The sequence below is a fragment of the Asterias amurensis genome, chromosome 12, assembly GCF_032118995.1.
Source record: "Asterias amurensis chromosome 12, ASM3211899v1".
Lineage (NCBI taxonomy): Eukaryota > Metazoa > Echinodermata > Asteroidea > Forcipulatida > Asteriidae > Asterias > Asterias amurensis.
The window spans coordinates 13475472-13495969 of record NC_092659.1 but is presented as its reverse complement, the minus strand read 5'-3'; the positions used below and the strand labels follow the sequence as shown (position 1 = coordinate 13495969).

General features: G+C 38.4%; 1 protein-coding gene across 1 annotated transcript; it reads left to right on the top strand.

Moving 5' to 3' along the window:
• Positions 1–5054: 5054 nt before the first annotated feature.
• Positions 5055–18838, top strand: LOC139945426 (uncharacterized). Its single transcript, XM_071942775.1, has 6 exons — positions 5055–5150; positions 6963–7003; positions 15676–15784; positions 16909–16928; positions 17369–17492; positions 18794–18838. Exons 1-6 carry the CDS (start codon positions 5055–5057, stop codon positions 18836–18838), a joined length of 435 nt encoding a protein of 144 aa, XP_071798876.1.
• Positions 18839–20498: the final 1660 nt, after the last annotated feature.

Genomic DNA, 20498 nt, shown 5'->3' with positions numbered 1-20498 from the left:
CTTTTCAACTAGTGGTTTAATCCCAACGAGGCCTGGTTCTTGATAATTTTACCGAGACGAAGTAAATTACATGCAAAAATTATAATTGTTAAAGATTTCTTTCAACACAACACCCCTCCAGCTATGAAATGGTAACGCCCTCCGCCACCCTCGAGTAAGCACTCCTTATAAGGGAATGCTGTGCGCGTAGCGCGTGATGTGGCACAACTGTTTCAGCCGTTGCTCTCGACCAAAAGGAATGAAGAAACTGTCTTATAAGCACAAGTGATTCCACTGTGTGTCAGTACCGAGTGTATACAGTCAGTAGTGCAGTGAACTTGGATTTGACAGTTCAACTACATGTAAACTGTATGAACTTATGTGCAACTTTCCAAAGCACATCTTCGTTTATCTTACGAGAAAATTAACCTTTGTAAACTGTGAACGATTACTCACCTTGAAAGTGCTGAAGTAATTCAGCTACTCCCCATTCAGATAAATAGTCTTTTAAGGACTTCTGGGTTTCCATATGGACATCCATTCCACGGCGCGGCCTGCTGATGTTGTGGATGGAGCTGTCTGTGCACGACCACACACAAGCCCTGCTGCTGAAACCATGCCGCTTTCACCAAACTATTGGGCGGATATAGGCAGGCTAGGCGAGGCCGAATATGTTACCAAGAATGGGCGTTGTGGGACAATTATTTTGGTATCGTTGGGAAAGCTCTGGGCGGGGAGGGGGGGGGGTCTTCTGTTCTAGTGAAGGCCGTATCTTTTACATTTAAGGGGTGTTATTGACGGTTGTTTAGTTGTGTTTTTCCCTGAAATGATGTAATGTACCTTTAACTGCATGTGTACAAAGTTATCTTTAACTGCTCTTTGGGAAGATCGTAAAAAAAAAGATCATGCAGGGCCGGTTTCCCCTTCGGCAATATTGGAACGGTCTAATGTTGTAGCAAAGAAGTCATATTTTAACCAATTTTTATATACACAACTTGTTACAACAGTCCAATTAAAATTGCCCTAACTCTGGTAAAATCCATATTATCCATTTGTCCAAGTCATGGCATTTACGTTTGGCCAATTTTATAACCAGCAGTCAAAAAACAGTGGACAAACCGATGGTTCAATAAAAATTGCATTTTTGTTTTGTTGTTAAACTCCTGATATAAGAACTTAAATTTTAATCAACTATTTTAAGTCACCATGGTCAGGTTATTTTTGCCCAAGTCCATCACCCCTATGGTCATGGCAATTGCTTTTGGGCAGTTTATAACCAGCAGTTTAATAACAGTAGCCATCCGATGAGTAATTTTCAAATTGCCCATCTTTTAGTGTTATTAAATTCCCAATAAGAAGTTAAATTTTAACCATATATTTTAGTCACCATTCGTTACCCAATGGTCAGGATAGTTTTGCCCAACTCTGGTAAGATCTATCACCCCTAGTCATGGCAATTGCTTTTGGGCAATTTATAACCAGCAGTTTGTAGCCATCCGTTGGATAACTTTCAAATTGCCCATCATTTAGTGTTATTAAATTCCCAATAAGAAGTTAAATTTTAACCATCTATTTTAGTCACCATTTGTTACCCAATGGTTAGGTTAGTTTTGCCCAACTCTGGTAAGATCTATCACCCCTAGTCATGGCAATTGCTTTTGGGCAATTTATAACCAGCAGTTTGTAGCCATCCGTTGGTTAACTTTCAAATTGCCAATCTTTTAGTGTTATTAAATTCCCAATAAGAAGTTAAATTTTAACCATCTATTTTAGTCACCATTTGTTACCCAATGGTTAGGTTAGTTTTGCCCAACTCTGGTAAGATCTATCACCCCTAGTCATGGCAATTGCTTTTGGGCAATTTATAACCAGTAGTTTGTAGCCATCCGTTGGATAACTTTCAAATTGCCCATCTTTTAGTGTTATTAAATTCCCAATAAGAAGTTAAATTTTAACCATCTATTTTAGTCACCATTTGTTACCCAATGGTTAGGTTAGTTTTGCCCAACTCTGGTAAGATCTATCACCCCTAGTCATGGCAATTGCTTTTGGGCAATTTATAAATATAACCAGCAGTTTGTAGCCATCCGTTGGTTAACTTTCAAATTGCCCATCTTTTAGTGTTATTAAATTCCCAATAAGAAGTTAAATTTTAACCATCTATTTTAGTCACCATTTGTTACCCAATGGTTAGGTTAGTTTTGCCCAACTCTGGTAAGATCTATCACCCCTAGTCATGGCAATTGCTTTTGGGTAATTTATAACCAGCAGTTTGTAGCCATCCGTTGGATAACTTTCAAATTGCCCATCTTTTAGTGTTATTAAATTCCCAATAAGAAGTTAAAATTTTAACCATCTATTTTAGTCACCATTTGTTACCCAATGGTTAGGTTAGTTTTGCCCAACTCTGGTAAGATCTATCACCCCTAGTCATGGCAATTGCTTTTGGGCAATTTATAACCAGCAGTTTGTAGCCATCGGTTGGTTAACTTTCAAATTGCCCATCTTTTAGTGTTATTAAATTCCCAATAAGAAGTTAAATTTTAACCATCTATTTTAGTCACCATTTGTTACCCAATGGTTAGGTTAGTTTTGCCCAACTCTGGTAAGATCTATCACCCCTAGTCATGGCAATTGCTTTTGGGCAATTTATAACCAGTAGTTTGTAGCCATCCGTTGGTTAACTTTCAAATTGCCCATCTTTTAGTGTTATTAAATTCCCAATAAGAAGTTAAATTTTAACCATCTATTTTAGTCACCATTTGTTACCCAATGGTTAGGTTAGTTTTGCCCAACTCTGGTAAGATCTATCACCCCTAGTCATGGCAATTGCTTTTGGGTAAACTATAACCAGCAGTTTGTAGCCATCCGTTGGTTAACTTTCAAATTGCCCATCTTTTAGTGTAATTAAATTCCCAATAAGAAGTTAAATTTTAACCATCTATTTTAGTCACCATTTGTTACCCAATGGTTAGGTTAGTTTTGCCCAACTCTGGTTAGATCTATCACCCCTAGTCATGGCAATTGCTTTTGGGCAATTTATAACTAGCAGTTTGTAGCCATCCGTTGGTTAACTTTCAAATTGCCCATCTTTTAGTGTTATTAAATTCCCAATAAGAAGTTAAATTTTAACCATCTATTTTAGTCACCATTTGTTACCCAATGGTTAGGTTAGTTTTGCCCAACTCTGGTAAGATCTATCATCCCTAGTCATGGCAATTGCTTTTGGGCAATTTATAACCAGCAGTTTTATAACAGTAGCCATCCGTTGGTTAACTTTCAAATTGCCCATCTTTTGGTGTTATTAAATTCCCAATAAAATTTTAACCAACTTTGCTAGACTTTCCTGCTTCCCAACTGTTAAGTTAATTTTCCCCAAACTAATGGTAAAATCCATTTGACCAACTCTTAAAAGTCAGTGTTGGGTGATTTTTTACCATAATTACCAACAGTTGTACATAAACAGACCAACTGTTGGCTAAAAGGGGATTGCCCAACTGTTTTTACCCAACTTTTTAACAGTGTACGAGGTGTCGACATCAAATTCGTGGAAAATTACTCTTTCTCGAAAACTACGTCACTTCAGAGGGAGCCGTTTCTTACAATGTTGTATACTATCAACCTCTCCCCACTCCTCGATACCAAGTAAGGTTTTGTGTTAATAATTGTTTTGAGTAATTACCAATAGTGTCCACTGCCTTTAAGTGCATTAGGGTGTTCGTGAGCCAAACGTCAATACACCAGTTTGAGGATACAGATTTAAATACAAAATGGAAAGATGGAAGGTACGAACTACCAAGACGGACTGACGTGTCCGAGAGCCTGAACTAAAGACACTGGACCCTATTGGTATAATTGTCAAATACCAGTCTTGTCACTTGGTGTATCTCAAAATATGCATAAAATAACAAAGCTGTGAAAGTTTGAGCTCAATTGGCCGTCGAAGTTGCGAGATAATAATGAAAGAAAAAACACCCTTGTCACACGAAGTTTTGTGCGTTTAGATGCTTGATTTCGAGACCTCAAGTTCTAAATCTGAGGTCTCGAAATCAAATTCGTGGAGAATTATTCTTTCTCCAAAACTACGTCACTTCAGAGGGAGCTGTTTCTCACAATGTTTTATACCACCAACCCGTCTCCCCGTTACTCGTAGGTTTTTTGCTAACCATTGTTTTGAGTAATTACCAATAGTGTCCACTGGCTTTAAAGACAGTGCTCTAATAGTAGCGCAGAAGTGTGGCTAATTTATTATGAACTTGATTACTACTCTATAAAACATAATGATCCAAACTATGTGTAACTCTTTGGTCAAGGCGGCCGCTACCCTATAGCCCTATATAGGACTCTTCCTCTAGTACACAGTACAATACGAAAGTGTAAGGCCGCCAGGGCTACCGCTACCCATGCTTTGAATATTAAATACTTATGAAATCAGGTTGATGTGTGAGTGTTATTATTATGTCGTCCGATAGAGTAAAAGTATTTTGCATGCGTATATAAGCAAAGCGAAGGAGCATTAAATGCCGGGTTTTATTTTGTTTCTTGCAAATTTCCCCGCATGTTTCCATCCCAAAGGCAAACACTAATTGGCAATAATGTGTAGATGGGGGACCCTGTAGTTGTGTCGGTTTCTATAACTAATTTTTATGGTTTTTGTGGGTCAGATTTGTTTCGGTGCATAGAGATGGGTTCCCGGTTTATCATCTTCACTATCATCTGATGCTGTGGGTTTTTCTTTCTTGTAGTTTTCCCGTGTGTTTTCACGGTTACCACATGGTTACCAACAGTCAAAACACACATACACCGCAAGAAACAGAAGAAAAATTAATGCCCGCGGCATCCGTCTTCTACTCTACATATTTATGGGAAGTAGAGTCGGGCAGCGCGCAGTAGTCGCGCAACCAGCAGAGAGCACCCGCTGCAACTCGACTATCTCACTGCGTGGGACCATAAACGACTTGTCCACAATTCTACGATTAGCGCAGAATTTGGCGATAAACAGAGCTATGAAGTTGTGCCCTGTGGTCTTGAAAGAATTTTGTACACAGAACGTGTAGGGAACCAACCATGGGGGGATGGGTTATCACTTGCGGGCGCCTTTTCCCGCCGCCGATAGCTTCATTCGACGGCGGGGTTTCAAGACAAGTGCGAACGTCATACATCTTGTGGAGGTTTCAATCGTCATATTTCCGGATACGATATGGAAAATAAGTATGTTTAAACCTTAATGTTCACTTATATTGTATACATGTACGTGCTTACTATGGTGTTGTAGATAGGGATGTGAATGTCAGTGAAGACGTTCGATTTCAATCGTTGGTTTCAATTTGTAAATAAGCACGACATGTACGTCATACATGTATCTGACATGACATAGCACGACTAAGTATAGTGACAGGCAATCTAATAACCTGGCATGCTCGGCGCGGTGTCCCTCTTGCTATAAATACTAATGACCAATTGTTAGGTATTTCATAGGGACCCCAACGCAAATAAGCCAAAGATAATAATTGGCTTTATTGGGTTATCCTTGTTTTGTATATTTTTGTGTCCTATTTTTATTAATTATTGTGTTCGAAATTAATTTATCTTATTTCATCGTCTGTTTCCGATTGCGATGTGTGTGTATTTTTGACATGTTTTTATCCAAATAAATTCAAATCAAATCAAGTTCTGTCAATGATAGTAAACCTGGCATGCTGCGCGGTGTCTTTGTGCTGTGTGTACTTTATTAAGCACCAAGTTGGGTTTTTCATAGGAGCCCAACGGAAATGAGCCAAAGATATTGTCTAACTATTGGGTTATCCTTGTTTATTTTTGTGTTCTGTTTTTATTGTGTTCAAAATTAATTTATCTTATTTCATCGTCTGTTTCCGATTGCTGTGTTTGTATTTTTGACATGTTTTTATCCAAATAAATTCAAATCAAATCAAACCAAGTCAATGATAGTAGCTTGGCATGCTCTGCGCGGTCTCCCTCTGTGCTGTGTGTACTTTATTAAGCACCAAGTTGGGTATTTCATAGGAGCCCAACGGAAATAAGCCAAAGATATTGGCTTTATTGGGTTATCCTTGGATATTTTTTGTGTCCTATTTTTATTGTGTTCTAAATTAATTGATCTTAATTGATCTTAATTGTTTCTCCCATTGTTGTGACGGTTTCGATCGTCATAATTTAGGATACTGAAATGAAACTTAAGTATATTCTTTTATACTTATGAACTTATGGTAAACGTATTTACCATGGTGTTGTAGAAAGGGATGTCAATGAAAATTATTGCTGGATGTCGGTGAAGACATTCGGTTTCAAACGTTGGTTCTATTTGTAAATATAACACGACTATCTCATTTTTAATGAAAGTAATTTTATAGGCAACTTACTAATAGCCTCGCATGCTCTGCGCGGTGTCTCCCTCTGTGCTGTGTCACAGTGTGTACTTTAGGGACCAAGATGGGTAGTCAGAGACATCCCAATGGTTTATTCGGTTATCCTAGGATCGGTTATCCGGGGTTTTTTTTTTTACTAAATTTATCTTACTAAATTTATCTGATTCCATTGTCTTTTTCTCCTATTGTGTATGTATAGTTAACATTCAAATAAATTCAAAGTGTTGTTCTTGGCAGGGTATGACCTCGATATTGTGAGAGTTTTTAAGAACTGTAATCAGAGGATAATAAATTTGTTCTACCAGGGTCATTGTCGCAAACATGTACTTATATGTCTACATGTGAAGTTAAAGTCGCCATTAAATATTTATAAATATATAACTGTTTACATGCATTTCTTCTTAAAGATTCCATTTTTTTAGTCAATTTGTAAACAAAAAACCCCTTTGAAAAGTGCAACATTAGAGGCAATTTTTATGCACATAAAAAAGGTTGATCGGCTTTAAGCGCAAAATGGGGTATGCTTGCGCCGCCTTTTCCCGCCGCCAATTTGCTACGGCTGTGTCCGACGTTGGGTCTCGAGTCCTACTTGTTGAGGTTTCAATTGTCATAATTCCGGGTACTGAAATGGAACTAAAGTATATTTTTATAAACCTTAACATTCACTTATTGTGTACGCGCTTACTATGGTGTTATAGAAAGGGATGCGAGTGTCAGTGAAGACATTCAGTTCCAATCGTCATTTTCAATTTGTGAATATAACACGACTATAGGGCCTACTGACATGTTATTGATAATAATTTTATAGGCAACTTGATAGTAGCCTGGCATGCTCTGCGCGATGTCCTTCTGTGAGGTGTGTACTTAAAGCACCAAGTTGGGTGTTTCATAGGAGCCCAACGGAACTAAGCCACAGATATTGGCTTTTTTTGGTTATCCTTGTATATTTTGGTGTTCTATTTTTATTGTGTTTTTAAACTAAATTTTCTTATTTCATCGTCTTTTCTCCTATTGTTGTGTTTGTGTTTTGAATTTTTTTTTTATCTGAATAAATACATATCAAATCAAATCAAAATGTTGTTCTCGGCAGGGTATGTAATTGTAGTATATACACTAATTGTACAAAGACTGTGGTGTCGATAGGTATTTTTATTGATTAGTCTGGTCCGTGTCATTTTTTATTTTTTTATTTTATTTCTTTTACTTTCTGTTTTTGGTTGCTTTTGTTTTTTGTCCTTGTCATCCTAGTCCTTGTCTGCCATGGTCATTGGTGCAAACATGTTCTTGTTGGTCTACCTATGTTATTTAATAAATAAAAGTCGCTGTTAATATTTATAAGCGTATATTGGTTTACATGAGTTTCTTCATAGAGAGACTCCCTTGTTTGAGTCAGTTTGCTAGATGTCAGTGAAGACATTTGGTTCCAATCGTCTGTTTCAATTTGTAAATATAACACGACTATAGGGCCTGTTTATATTTTTAATGATAGTAATTTTATAGGCAACTTGATAGTAGCCTGCTGCTCTGCGCGGTGTACCTCTGTGCTGTGTGTACTTTAAGGACCACATTAGGTATTTTATTGGGACCCCAATGGAAATAAGCTTTATTGGGTCACCTTGGATATTTTTATAACCTTGGGATGTCAAGAGATGTTCGAACTGAACACCAAGTCAGTAGGGCATGCCAGTCTTTTATTGGCTCAATATTCATGTAAATGTTAACGTTTTGATAGAATGGCTTTACAAACCAACCCTCTGCTTTGATAAAATTGTAAACTGTACACGGGGCAGTGTACTGTAGTATGCACAGACACACGTCGTGCGTGGCGGTGTATGGCGCGGCCATCTGCGGGACACACTCACACCGCACAAATCAGCGCACTGACCAATCGAGCAAACGATCGGCGTAAATTGGTGTTTTTTGTTATATGAATAAGGTTATCTTGAGAAATATAAAGGTGTATTATATTAAACAAACAGGGTTGTCAGCAAAATCTTTGTTTTTGAAAGCTCAGTATAAAGTAAGGGGGCCAAATTGACACTTTTCAAATGTGGTGGGGGGGGGGGCAACGGCCCCCCTGATGTCACTGCCGTTCATCCTTCGCACTTATTGTTAGACGTATTTTTTGTTAGAACAATGAGAAAAAGATGTGATTACCATTGGTGCTACAGCTTGCTATAGGCAAGAGGTAACGACCCCTGGGGTTCCCTGCATTAGGCATGCTCCGGCTCCCGCCGGGTAGTTAGTCTAAAACACAAATGTCCCATTGTGGGGCTAGGACACGATTATCCTCAATGAGCATACATTCTACACTATTTTTGCACAGTCTGGCTCTGTAGTGTTTTCATTGTTCGATGTGTAAGGCAATTGAGGGGGAACCAGACGCGTAAAAGGTCCCATTATGCGGCTAGGACACATTTCTCCTCGTTTAGCATACCCTCTACACTGGCTTAGTCTGGCTCCTGTATTTTTTATTCCCTTTTTGTATTTATAAGGGTATGTTGGGGGAGCCAGACAAACGGTTAGCTTCGGTACACGCGAGCAGTGGGAAAAAAAATTCCGCTGGAGGTTTGCATGCCAGGTTTTTGCTTAATCAAAATTGCCGATAATATTGAACAAATTGTGATATATCAACATTTTCTATATTTCGATATGATTAAAAATGTTACATCCGCGGTATCTATCTCAAAAAAAACGTTGTGTATTAAGTATTTTCGATATATCGACGGACGTTATTTAGCTGAACAGTCAAAAATAAATATGGTTACGCGGATGTTGGTCAGTTAACTGGTTAACCTTGTAACCGTCACTGTTAAATAGTCTCTACTGGTCATTTTTTGTGGGTTGGTTCTGACAGAGTGAAATAAAATTTTAAACTCGTGTTTCAGACAAATTTAATATTGTATTCGCTTTGTGTGTTTTTTTATCCACTGTTTTCGCTTTTAAATAAACATTTTATTTGGTTCTAATTCAGTGTATTTATGTCATCAGCCAATTGAACAATAAAAACATATTGTGCCAATCTCTTTTTTATATGACCCTGGATTATTTCTTCATTTTCATATAACTGCTTCATTATTTGCTTACTGATTTGTTGGTTTTCCTGTAACCTTGTGAATGTAAAGCATTGTGAGATTTCATGTAATACCTTATAATAATAGTAAAAATAAATTACCTTTAATTCGATGCATTTGTTGAGTCCTACGTGGTGATGACGTTGTTAGAGAACTGTTTCTTCCTCGCAGTCATCTGTTTTCTGATCATCAACTAACTTTCTATGGATCGCAGTCATCTGTTTTTCTCAGCATCAACTCACTCTCTATGGATCACAGTCGTCTGTTTGCATATAGCATCAACTAAATTTCTATGGATCGTTCTCCTCTCCAACCACGACACTTTTGGAATGCCGAAGTCACCCACCTCATCTATTAATGGCCATGGACGTATGAACTTGAAACACTGATAACCATTTTCTTAGTGGTGTCAACCATTAGGCCCCTCGTATATGGAGCGCTCTACGCGGCCAAGGCTATCGATCGGTTTTAGTTAGGTGTAGGTGGGCATTAAATATCTTAAACACTGTTACCTATGTTATCATATATGTAATGTTAACAAAACTTTTAGTCCCTAAACAGGTTGCCTGGTTACTAACTATTCTTTTTGTTGTCTAGCAGGACGAGGCCCTTTGATGTATGGAGCGCTCTTTGCGGCAAAGCAACTTGGTCGGTTCTAGTTAGGTGGGCATTAAATATCTTATACACTGTTACCTATGTTATCATATATGTAATGTTAACAAAACTTTAGTCCCTAAACAGGTTGCCTGGTTACTAACTGTATTCTTTTTGTTGTCTAGCAGGACGAGGCCCTTTGATGTATGGAGCGCTCTTTGCGGCAAAGCGAATTGGTCGGTTCTAGTTAGGTGGGCATTAAATATGTTATACACTGTTACCTACTTTATCATATATGTAATGTTAACAAAACTTTAGTCCCTAAATAGGTTGCCTGGATCCAAAGCTCCCTCGTCTTCCCTGGTTACTAACTGTATTCTTTTTGTTGTCAATCAGAACGAGGCCCTTTGATGTATGGAGCGCTCTGCGCAGCTAAGCGAATTGGTTGGTTCTAGTTAGGTGGGCATTATATATCTTATACACTGTTACCTATGTTATCATATATGCAATGTTAACAAAACTTTATTCCCAAAACAGGTTGTTCCAACTCGATCCTACTCTGCGGTAGTAGTTGTAGACTGGCACTCTACCTAACAAGTTTCTATGATACTTGCGAATATGGGAATATATTGAAGGGATACAAACTCTTTATGAGGCGTTGACGTTAATAGCGAGAAGTCCATTGATCCAATAAGAGAACCTTAGGTGCGGTAGTAGGTAGACTGGCACTCTACCTAACAAATTCCTATGATACTTGCGAATATGGGAATATATTGAAGGGATACAAACTCTTTATGAGGCGGTGACGTTAATAGCGAGAAGTCCATTGATCCAATAAGAGAACCTTAGGTGCGGTAGTAGGTAGACTGGCACTCTACCTAACAAATTCCTATGATACTTGCGAATATGGGAATATATTGAAGGGATACAAACTCTTTATGAGGCGGTGATGTTAATAGCGAGAAGTCCATTGATCCAATAAGAGAACCTTAGGTGTGGTAGTAGGTAGACTGGCACTCTATGTAACAAATTCCTATGATACTTGCGAATATGGGAATATATTGAAGGGATACAAACTCTTAATGAGGCAGTGATGTTAATAGCGAGAAATCCATTGATCCAATAAGAGAACCTTAGGTGCGATAGTAGGTAGACTGGCACTCTACCTAACAAGTTTCTATGATACTTGCGAATATGGGAATATATTGAAGGGATACAAACTCTTAATGAGGCGGTGACGTTAAAAGCGAGAAGTCCATTGATCCAATAAGAGAACCTTAGGTGCGATAGTAGGTAGACTGGCACTCTACCTAACATATTCCTATGATACTTGCGAATATGGGAATATATTGAAGGGATACAAACTCTTTATGAGGCAGTGATGTTAATAGCGAGAAGTCCACACGATCCAATAAGAGAACCTTTGGTGCGGTAACAGGTAGACTGGCACTCTATCTAACAAATTTCATGATACTTGCGAATATGGGAATATATTGAAACGATACAAACTCTTAATGAGGCAGTGACGTTAATAGCGAGAAGTCCATTGATACAATAAGAGAACCTACCCTGCGGTAGTAGGTAGACTGGCACTCTATGTAACAAATTTCTATGATACTTGCGAATATGGGAATATATTGAAGGGATACAAACTCTTTATGAGGCGGTGTTGTTAATAGCGAGAAGTCCATTGATCCAATAAGAGAACCTTAGGTGCGGTAGTAGGTAGACTGGACCTCTACCTCACAAGTTTCTATGATACTTGTGAATATGGGAGTCTATTGAAGGAATAAGAACTCACTCCGGTGCAGTGACGTTCTGAGCGAGAAGTCCGATCGATCCAATAAGAGAACCTATGGTGCGGAAGTAGGTAGACTGGCACTCTACCTCACAAGTTTCTATGATACTTGCGAATATGGGAATATATTGAAGGAATAAGAACTCACTCTGGTGCAGTGATGTTCTAAGCGAGAAGTCCGATCGATCCAATAAGAGAACCTATGGTGCGGAAGTAGGTAGACTGGCACTCTACCTAACAGGTTTCTATGATACTTGCGAATATGGGAATATATTGAAGGAATAAGAACTCACTCCGGTGCAGTGACGTTCTGAGCGAGAAGTCCGATCGATCCAATAAGAGAACCTACTCTGCGGTAGTAGGTAGACTGGCACTCTACGTAACAATTTCCCATGATACTTGCGAATATGGGATTGTATTGAAGGAATAAAAACTCACTCCGGTGCAGTGACGTTCTGAGCGAGAAGTCTGAATCGATCCAATAAGAGAACCTACTCTGCGGTAGTAGGTAGACTGGCACTCTACGTAACAATTTCCTATGATACTTGCGAATATTGGATTGTATTGAAGGAATAAGAACTCACTCCGGTGCAGTGACGTTCTGAGCAAGAAGTCCGATCGATCCAATAAGAGAACCTACTCTGCGGTAGTAGGTAGACTGGCACTCTACGTAACAATTTCCTAAGATACTTGCGAGTATGGGATTGTACTGAAGGATAAGAACTCACTCCGGTGCAGTGACGTTCTGAGCGAGAAGTCCGATCGATCCAATAAGAGAACCTACTCTGCGGTAGTAGGTAGACTGGCACTCTACGTAACAATTTTCTGAGATACTTGCGAGTATGGGATTGTACTGAAGGATAAGAACTCACTCCGGTGCAGTGACGTTCTGAGCGAGAAGTCCGATCGATCCACTAAGAGAACCTACTCTGCGGTAGTAGGTAGACTGGCACTCTACGTAACAATTTCCTGAGATACTTGCGAGTATGGGATTGTATTGAAGGAATAAGTACTCACTCCGGTGCAGTGACGTTCTGAGCGAGAAGTCCGATCGATCCAATAAGAGAACCTACTCTGCGGTAGTAGGTAGACTGGCACTCTACGTAACAATTTCCCATGATACTTGCGAATATGGGATTGTATTGAAGGAATAAAAACTCACTCCGGTGCAGTGCCGTTCTGAGCGAGAAGTCCGAATCGATCCAATAAGAGAACCTACTCTGCGGTAGTAGGTAGACTGGCACTCTACGTAACAATTTCCTATGATACTTGCGAATATGGGATTGTATTGAAGGAATAAGAACTCACTCCGGTGCAGTGACGTTCTGAGCGAGAAGTCCGATCGATCCAATAAGAGAACCTACTCTGCGGTAGTAGGTAGACTGGCACTCTACGTAACAATTTCCTAAGATACTTGCGAGTATGGGATTGTACTGAAGGATAAGAACTCACTCCGGTGCAGTGACGTTCTGAGCGAGAAGTCCGATTGATCCACTAAGAGAACCTACTCTGCGGTAGTAGGTAGACTGGCACTCTACGTAACAGTTTCCTGAGAAACTTGCGAGTATGGGATTGTATTGAAGGAATAAGAACTCACTCCGGTGCAGTGACGTTCTGAGCGAGAAGTCCGATCGATCCACTAAGATAACCTACGGTGCGGAAGTAGGTAGACTGGCACTCTACGTAACAATTTCCTATGATACTTGCAAATATGGGAATATATTGAAGGAATAAGAACTCACTCCGGTGCAGTGACGTTCTGAGCGAGAAGTCCAATCGATCCACTAAGATAACCTACGGTGCGGAAGTAGGTAGACTGGCACTCTTCGTAACAATTTCCTATGATACTTGCGAGTATGGGATTGTATTGAAGGAGTAAGAACTCACTCCGGTACAGTGACGTTCTGAGGGAGAAGTCCGATCGATCCACTTAGAGAACCTACTCTGCGGTAGTAGGTAGACTGGCACTCTACGTAACAATTTCCTATGATGCTTGCGAATATGAGATTGTATTGAAGGAATAAGAACTCACTCCGGTGCAGTGACGTTCTGAGCGAGAAGTCCGATCGATCCACTTAGAGAACCTACTCTGCGGTAGTAGGTAGACTGGCACTCTACGTAACAATTTCCTATGATGCTTGCGAATATGAGATTGTATTGAAGGAATAAGAACTCACTCCGGTGCAGTGACGTTCTGAGTGAGAAGTCCGATCGATCCACTTAGAGAACCTACTCTGCGGTAGTAGGTAGACTGGCACTCTACGTAACAATTTCCTATGATGCTTGCGAATATGAGATTGTATTGAAGGAATAAGAACTCACTCCGGTGCAGTGATGTTCTGAGCGAGAAGTCCGAATCGATCCACTTAGAGAACCTACTCTGCGGTAGTAGGTAGACTGGCACTCTACGTAACAATTTCCTATGATACTTGCGAATATGGGATTGTATTGAAGGAATAAGAACTCACTCCGGTGCAGTGACGTTCTGAGCGAGAAGTCCGATCGATCCAATTAGAGAACCTACTCTGCGGTAGTAGGTAGACTGGCACTCTACGTAACAATTTCTTATGACACTTGCGAATATGGGATTGTATTGAAGGAATAAGAACTCACTCCGGTGCAGTGACGTTCTAAGCGAGAAGTCTGATTGATCCAATAAGAGAACCTATGGTGCGGAAGTAGGTAGACTGGCACTCTACCTAACAAGTTTCTATGATACTTGCGAATATGGGAACATATTGAAGGAATAAGAACTCACTCCGGTGCAGTGACGTTCTGAGCGAGAGGTCCATTCGAGCCACCAAGAGAACCTACAGTGGGTAGTAGGTAGACTGGCAATCTCTTGGTTTTTTTTTTTAAGAATCTTGTTTTTTTTTTTTTTAATGACATGTTTTTACCAGTTTTTGCCTTTTTTAAATTTCCCTTAACAACAATTTTTTGTGTTTGTGTGCAGATGGTGCCGGTTAATTGTTCATTCCACTTATCTTAACTCTGTAAAGTTAAGAACGAGAAGTCCACTCGATCCTTTAAGAGAACCTACTCTGCGGTAGTAGGTAGACTGGCACTCTAACTAACAAAACCCTATGATACTAGCGATTATGGGAATATATTGAAGGAATAAAAACTCACTCCAGGGAAGTGACGTTCTGAGCGAGAAGTCCACTGGATCCATTAGAGAACCTACTCTGCGGTAGTAGCTGGTAGACTGGCACTCTACCTAACCAAACCCTATGATGCGAGGGCTTGAAAATTTGGGATTATGAAAAATAATAAAAACTCACTCCGAGTTAGCGACGTTAATAGCGAGAAGTCCCCTCGATCCACCAAGAGAACCTACAGTGGTTAGTAGGTAGACTGGCACTCTCTTGCTTTTTTTTTTTTATGAATCTTTTATTTTCAATTACTTGTTTTACCAGTTTTTACCTATGTTTGATGTTTTAATTTTTGTGTATGTGTGTAGATTGTGCCGGTTTATTTATCATTTCCCTTTTCTTAACCCTGTGTAACTAAATAAATTTAAATGTTGTTGTGTTTTTAATCAGATTTGTTGGCCGGTTACTTTTATCGTGGGGATCAAAGGGCTAGGAACGGCCAAGAATGTGTGTGAAGTATTGAGCAACTTCTCACTCATGAAACATTCTATATGGCCAGCGTCTCAAATAGCCTCTCCTAGTCAAACTCCTACTGCCCGGCTTCCCGTGCCGATCCCTGTTTAGAACAGTGGGCAGAGGTGTGTTTTAAGCAAATGACGGTACGTACCAAGAAAAAAACATTGACCAAATCCACAGTTTGTCACTAACGAGAGGGTTCTTAATGAGTAGTATTGTTTCTTTGTTACTTTCAGGTCACATTTCAAGGTTCAACATATCCAGTTACTAGGAAGAAAGAAGACAATGGGAAAAGGATTCTGTTTTGACATTCCTGCTATTTATCTGCTCATGGAGAAAATAGAGGTGAGACAACATTCTCATTTAACTTCAAAATGTTACTGATCTTATGAAAAGCGCTTGGAACCGTTTATAAAATGTTGAAAGTAGAATTTAACTAAGCACATTATGCCCAGCATTTGCACAGTTTTTCTAATGTTCTCTACTAACATGACACGCCAGCTTGTGGAGTCAAATTTTAAAATGGTTGACCATGTTAGTTTGCGAAGTAAAAGAAAAACCACACAATTTTGGGGCATATTCTTGTGGCTTATTGTATTCTAAAACATCCTTCTTAACATATGCATATTATATAAAAAAAAAATTAAAAAACGATTTCTAAACACCAACTAAGTCCAATCCCAGGCAACGTGTCCCTTTAAAGTAAATTTGAAACACTATTCTTATGGTCAATTGATAGCAACAAGAATGTAATAATAACCTATATTATTGTTTGCCGTGATTCACTTTTATGCTTGGCATCATCATTGCAACCCAACACGACACTACAGACAAGGCTATATATGCTTATGTAGCTGTGTATGGTCAATAAAAAAAATGGGCCATGGCTTACTTCCCTCACAAAATACTCTATAACAAACTCATAAGAAACTTATAGGAATCTTATAAGAACCTGTATTGAGCAGTCGTATAGAATCTTATTAGAGTCTATTGAGCAGTCTTATAAGAATCTTATCAGAGTCTTATGTGATTCTTACAAGTATTTAATATGTAAATTAGTGAGATCTCAAAAGAAATACACCAGGATCTTTTGAGAAACTTCAAAATGTTTTTTTTTTCTCTTCAGAATCTCGTAAGAAGTGTATAAGAATCATTTCAGAATACGATTTTTAAATGGAAAGTGTCATCTACTGTGAGTTGCAATCGTTGTGACATTGAGGCAAGGTCATGCTCAGTAAGTTATCAGACTTAATAGTATGCATGAGTTAGATAAAGCATAAAGCAAACCAAATCAAATCATGAGTCAAGTTGCTGTGACTGGCGCCCCACTTACACTGCGTAATTTGTTCCGAGCAAAGATGTTTGTCTGAGAAAGAAGTATTTTCTGCTTATTAACAGCTTACTGATATTCGACCCATGTTCTCATCTGTAAAGCCAACTATAAAATAATGTGTCCTCCATCCTCACAGTATGCACAGTATTGGGCTAAGTTTCAAAAAGCTGCTTAAGCACAAAAACTAGCTAAGCACAACAAAATTGTGCTACCAGAAAAAGGTTACCAGCCTAAATACCTTGTCAAAAAGTTCAATTTGTACAAAGTACAAAGGCTTCAGGGGCATGAAGCCATTTTCCGTCATCTGAAAGCACACAATCTTTGCAACAAGGCTATTTTTTCTTTCATCGTTTTCAAGTACGATGACCAAAAAATGTTTACAGTAAAAGGCATGGTCTAAAACAGCAGTTTGAAAGTTAAACTTCACACACCTTTTTTCAGAAAACACTGAGCTTTGGCTGTGGTCGTTTTGTGGCATGAGCGATATGTTGTATGTTTGAAGTTAAGCAAATGACGGTACTTGCCCAAAAAACATTGACCATATCCGCAGTTTGTCACTGACGAGAGGGTTCTTAATGAGAAGTAATTGTTTGTTTGTTACTTTCAGGTCACTTGTCAAGGTTCATCATCATCATCCAGTTACTAGGAAGTAAGAAGACAACGGGAAAAGGATTCTGTTTTGACATTCCTGCTATTTATTTGCTCATAGAGAAAATAGAGGTGAGACAACATTCTCATTTAACTTCAAAATATAACTGATCTTATGAAAAGCACGTGTAACCGTTTATAAAATGCATATGTTTGAAAGTAGAATATAATCATGCACATTATGCCCCGTGACTAACGGGACGAGCATCGGTTGAACATGTAATTTTGCAAAGTTAAAGGAAACCACACGATTTGGAGGCATATTCTTGTGGCTCATTATATTCTACTCATAAAATATATTTCTTACCATATGCGTTTCATTAAAAAAACATAAACGCTTTTTATGCACCAAGTTGCCTTACCCAAGCAGCGTGTCCCTTTAAAGTAAACTTGAAACACTTTTTTTTTATGGTCAACTGATAGCAACAATTGAGTGTGATATTAAAGGCAGTGGACACTTGGTAATTGTCAAAGACTAGCCTTCAATTGAAGCATCAATTTTGTTTTCAAAAGGTCCAGCCATTTTTTTAAATTAAACTTACAGGGTATGAAGATAATGATGATAGAAAGCTTCTCATAAAATATAACTCGCTGAAGTGCTGTAATTTTTGAAAAATTAGTAAAACAAGTCACAAAATTTACTTCTCAGCGAGGTGAAAATTATTTTAGCATGTAAAAACCCATTAACCAGTTTTGATATATACCAGAAACATAGCATAACTGGTTAAAACTATTTAAAATGCAAAAACTGAGACGAAAATTATTTGTTTTACTCATTTCTCAAAAACTACAGCACCTCAGTAAGTAAAAATTTCAAGGGAAGCTTTCTACTGTCATTTACCTTCAAACTGTGTAAGTTAAAAACTAAACTTTCAACAACAAATTTACGGCAATTGGAGACAAGTGATGGTTAACACTGTACCGAACTGCTCAACAATGCATTTCATATTCTAAGACCACTTTAAGCATTTAGGGTTTTGTTCAGCAAGCCACTGAAACATGCATTTGAAAGATACCAACAATGTCACTGTACGCATTTTGTTTTTGAGTAAAATAAAACATTGTTGAATTATGTTTGTAAACATACATAATTTTGTGAATTTTAAACATAAAGACTTTTTTGTTTTAAATAAACTTTGGGTGGAACTTCTGATGTGTGATCCTCAGAATCCTTACAAATTGAGAAATTGGGAGTTGCCAGTCAGAAGCCATGGGCCCCTTTGCCTTGTTTGATATTGGAAACAAATAGGGTAACCTTTTATCTTTTGAGCATTTGGAAAAGATAAAACATGTTATCAGAAGCTTTTGTGGCAACATGCTATTCCTTCAAATATATTTCTTAATGGTTATGTTTTTGTTCAATTTGTTTACAGGTGCACTTTGACAAGGATCAATTTGAACCTCGACCAAAAGACTGAAAGTTTACTTAGGCAGACTGCTGTCCCAACCATCTTCCCTCACTGCAAAGTATCCAAAGTATGAAGAAGTCGCCCCTATACAGATTGCACATGCCCATCATGACATGCATAACGGAAGAAGGTAGCAATAAGCAACATCAGACCATAGTATTCCTACCCTGCAGCACTACAATGCTCTTCCACTGCAAGTTGTAAATTAAAGGCATTGGACACTATTGGTAACTACTCAAAATAGTTGCTATCATTAAAACTTACTTCCTTGGAAACGAGCAATGCAGAGCTGTTGATAACGTAAAACATTCTGAGAATCAGCTCCCTGTAAAGTAATGTTTCTCGCTTAAAGGCATTGGACACTATTGGTAACTACTCAAAATAGTTGCTATCATTAAAACTTACTTCCTTGAAAACGAGCAATGCAGAGCTGTTGATAACGTAAAACATTCTGAGAATCAGCTCCCTGTAAAGTAATGTTTCTCGCTTAAAGGCATTGGACACTATTGGTAACTACTCAAAATATTTGCTATCATTAAAACTTACTTCCTTGGAAACAAGCAATGCAGAGCTGTTGATAATGTAAAACATTGTGAGAATCAGCTCCCTGTAAAGTAACATTTCTCGCTTAAAGGCATTGGACACTATTGGTAACTACTCAAAATAGTTGCTATCATTAAAACTTACTTCCTTGGAAACGAGCAATGCAGAGCTGTTGATAATGTAAAACATTGTGAGAGTCAGCTCCCTGTAAAGTATTATTTCTCGCTTAAAGGCATTGGACACTATTGGTAACTACTCAAAATAGTTGCTATCATTAAAACTTACTTACTTGGTAACGAGCAATGCAGAGCTGTTGATAACGTAAAACATTGTGAGAATCAGCTCCCTGTAAAGTAACATTTCTTGCTTAATAATAAAAGACTTCATGTCTGATGAAGCTTTTTATTAGGCATCTTGAAACCACACAAATATTTGGGGGCAGAAGGGTGTTTTTTTCTTTCATTATTCTTTTGCAAATTAAATGACCAATTGAGTCCAAATTTTCACAGATTTGTTATTTTATGCATCTATTATTATACACCGGGTGAGAATAGACCTTTATCATGGTGCAGCCATCTTGAAACTCTCCCATTGATATCAATGTTACCGAACCGAGGCTGGAAGAACAAAATAGTCTGGTTCCTATTTGCAAAATGATTATTAGCATTCAATATTATTATTATTTGATACGAGGAACAAGACCAACATAGAGGCATCATGAGAAAGGTCTAGGCCTGGTATTTAAACAAAACACAATTGTATTCCCATAAACATGTTTCAAACTTGTATGTTGTTATACTCACTGTTTTGTAACTAAACAAAGCACTTCAGATTGACACACAGTTCTCTTGGTATAGCAGCAATTTCTTGTATTACTACCATGAGAGCAGATGTGAGTGGTTTGATTCCACTGGTGCTTAGTTCAGGATTTGTGAGTTACAAATTGCATCGTGATAAAAAGAAAAGAAATTGGTGCATGACGACTGAAGAGTTAAGTTTCGTGAGGTGCCTTATGTTCAACTTTCATGATCTGTTTTTGTTCTTTTTATTACTATTTTGCAGTTTTGTTTACAAAATAATTGGCTTTTTTTTTTATTTCCACACGTACCTGAAGCTACTGGAAAAT

Coding starts and splice junctions, on each gene's coding strand:
- LOC139945426 (XM_071942775.1), top strand. CDS start 5,055: ATGGGTTATCACTTGCGGGCGCCTTTTCCCGCCGCCGATAGCTTCATT. Junction 7,004..15,675: donor GGTACTGAAATGGAACTAAA/GTATATTTTTAT, acceptor TGTTACTTTCAG/GTCACATTTCAAGGTTCAAC. Junction 17,493..18,793: donor TGCTCATAGAGAAAATAGAG/GTGAGACAACAT, acceptor ATTTGTTTACAG/GTGCACTTTGACAAGGATCA.